General features: G+C 49.6%; 1 protein-coding gene across 1 annotated transcript; it reads right to left on the reverse strand.

The window, feature by feature from the left end:
* Window positions 1-481: 481 nt before the first annotated feature.
* Window positions 482-805, reverse strand: LOC135636364 (uncharacterized). The gene has a single exon (XM_065148053.1). The coding sequence runs from the start codon at window positions 803-805 to the stop codon at window positions 482-484; it is 324 nt and encodes a 107-aa protein (XP_065004125.1).
* Between the last annotated feature and the right edge of the window lie 952 nt (window positions 806-1757).

The following is a 1757-nucleotide window of genomic DNA, read 5'->3' on the forward strand; positions in this document are numbered from 1 at the left end:
TCCCTTTTGATGATGGGCCCGAGACCCCCCCTCGGCGCTAGGGGCTGTACCTTCTCCCTTCTCTTTTGTTTTTTGGTTGGGTCGAATTTTGAAACTGTATCGCCCGACCTTGATGTGTACATGCCTTTATCAATGAAAGCTTTTATTTTGGAATTCTGATTTCTCATTTTCTTGTATCATGGATGTAGATGCTTCCTTCATTTGGCACGACGCTTCCTTTGGGGAGGCTCACCCCTTAGCCTTTACGGATAGAATTTCTTTAAATTAGTCGCGTTCCATGTCCTTGGTAGAGGGGCTCCTTCCATGGTCTCGAGTCGGTAGGTCCCTTCTCGAACCACATTGTATACTCGATAGGGGCCTTCCTAGTTAGGTGCGAGTTTACCTCGCGCTCGGGCCGGGTCGCTCACCTCTGCCTTTCAGAGGATGAGGTCTTGGACTTTGATCGGTCATGGTCGAACTCTGCGGTTGTATATTCAGGCCACTACCTTTTACGCAGATGCGCCTTGGCTCTCCTCTCCTCGAGGAGGTCCAGGTTTGCTCGCAGGCCCTTAGCGGAGCCTCTTGGTTCATAGTTGGAGGTGCACAAGGTCGGGAATAGCATTTCGGGCGGGAGTACTGCTTCGGTTCCGAACGCTAGGCTGAACGGAGATTCTCCCAAGGCAGCTTTGGGGGTTGTCCACATCGCCCATAAGACGCTAGGGAGTTTGTCCACCCAAGCGCCACATGCGCCCAAGACCCTCTTCTTGAGGCCCTCTAGAATCGCCCGATTCATCACTTCAGTATGACCATTGGTCTGGGGGTGCATGACCGAGCTGAACCTCAACTGTATTCCATACGACTGGCAATAGGTCTTTAATTTAGGGTTGTTGAATTGAGCTGCGTTGTCAGTGACGATAACTCTTGGGATTTCGACCCTAGTGATGATGTTCTTCCACGTGAAGCTTTGAACCTACTTCTCGGCGATGGAGTCCAAAGGCTCGGCTTCAACCCACTTCATGAAGTAATCGACCCCGACTATCAGAAAATGCCGCTGTCCCAAGTGTTGGGAAATCTTGGGCGCGACATCACATGCGCAGCGGAAGAACAAGAAAACAAAATCCCCGATTCCCAAAGAGATGTTCGTCGTCGTGCGAAGATTGGTGTGCAAAATCCACGAAACTTAAAACTGCGTATAGAGTAGATTGCGTTACCTAGGGAGATCGTATATCCCTATTTCCTTGCAGATCTTTAGGAGAGGGTGAAGGAGGTCAAGCGTCCTCCTCTCTAGTGGTGATCCACACAGTAGGGCTGCGACGACGCTCCTCAAAACTCCAGGCATACTCTGAGGTGGAGGAGAATAGGAGAGGCAAGCAAAGGCTCTAGCCTATGAGGCTCTGAATCCCTCCAATTTATAGAGGTCCCCTGTCAAACCCTAATGGGTCCTCCCCTAGTGGGTCTTAGATTTGCATCCAATAAGATAAGGGCTCCGTCGGATATCTCATATCTGAACCTCTACTCATCGCAATGCCTACCATATGTGTGTGACCCTCTAGGCCCAATATCGAGCTCGCCGTAAGTCATACCTGTTAGAACTCCTTCTAACTCAGTGAATTATTATCTCTGTAATAATTCACTTGACTCATCGACTACGGACGTACTAGGCCACTACGCCGTAGTCCCCATATGATATAGGGGAATCCAATCCATTGGACCTGTCTGTCCTCAGTTACCGTGTACCTATAGTCTCTCATCTATCTAATATCCCAGAGACCGTATAT

Source organism: Musa acuminata, chromosome BXJ3-4, assembly GCF_036884655.1.
Source record: "Musa acuminata AAA Group cultivar baxijiao chromosome BXJ3-4, Cavendish_Baxijiao_AAA, whole genome shotgun sequence".
NCBI lineage: Eukaryota > Viridiplantae > Streptophyta > Magnoliopsida > Zingiberales > Musaceae > Musa > Musa acuminata.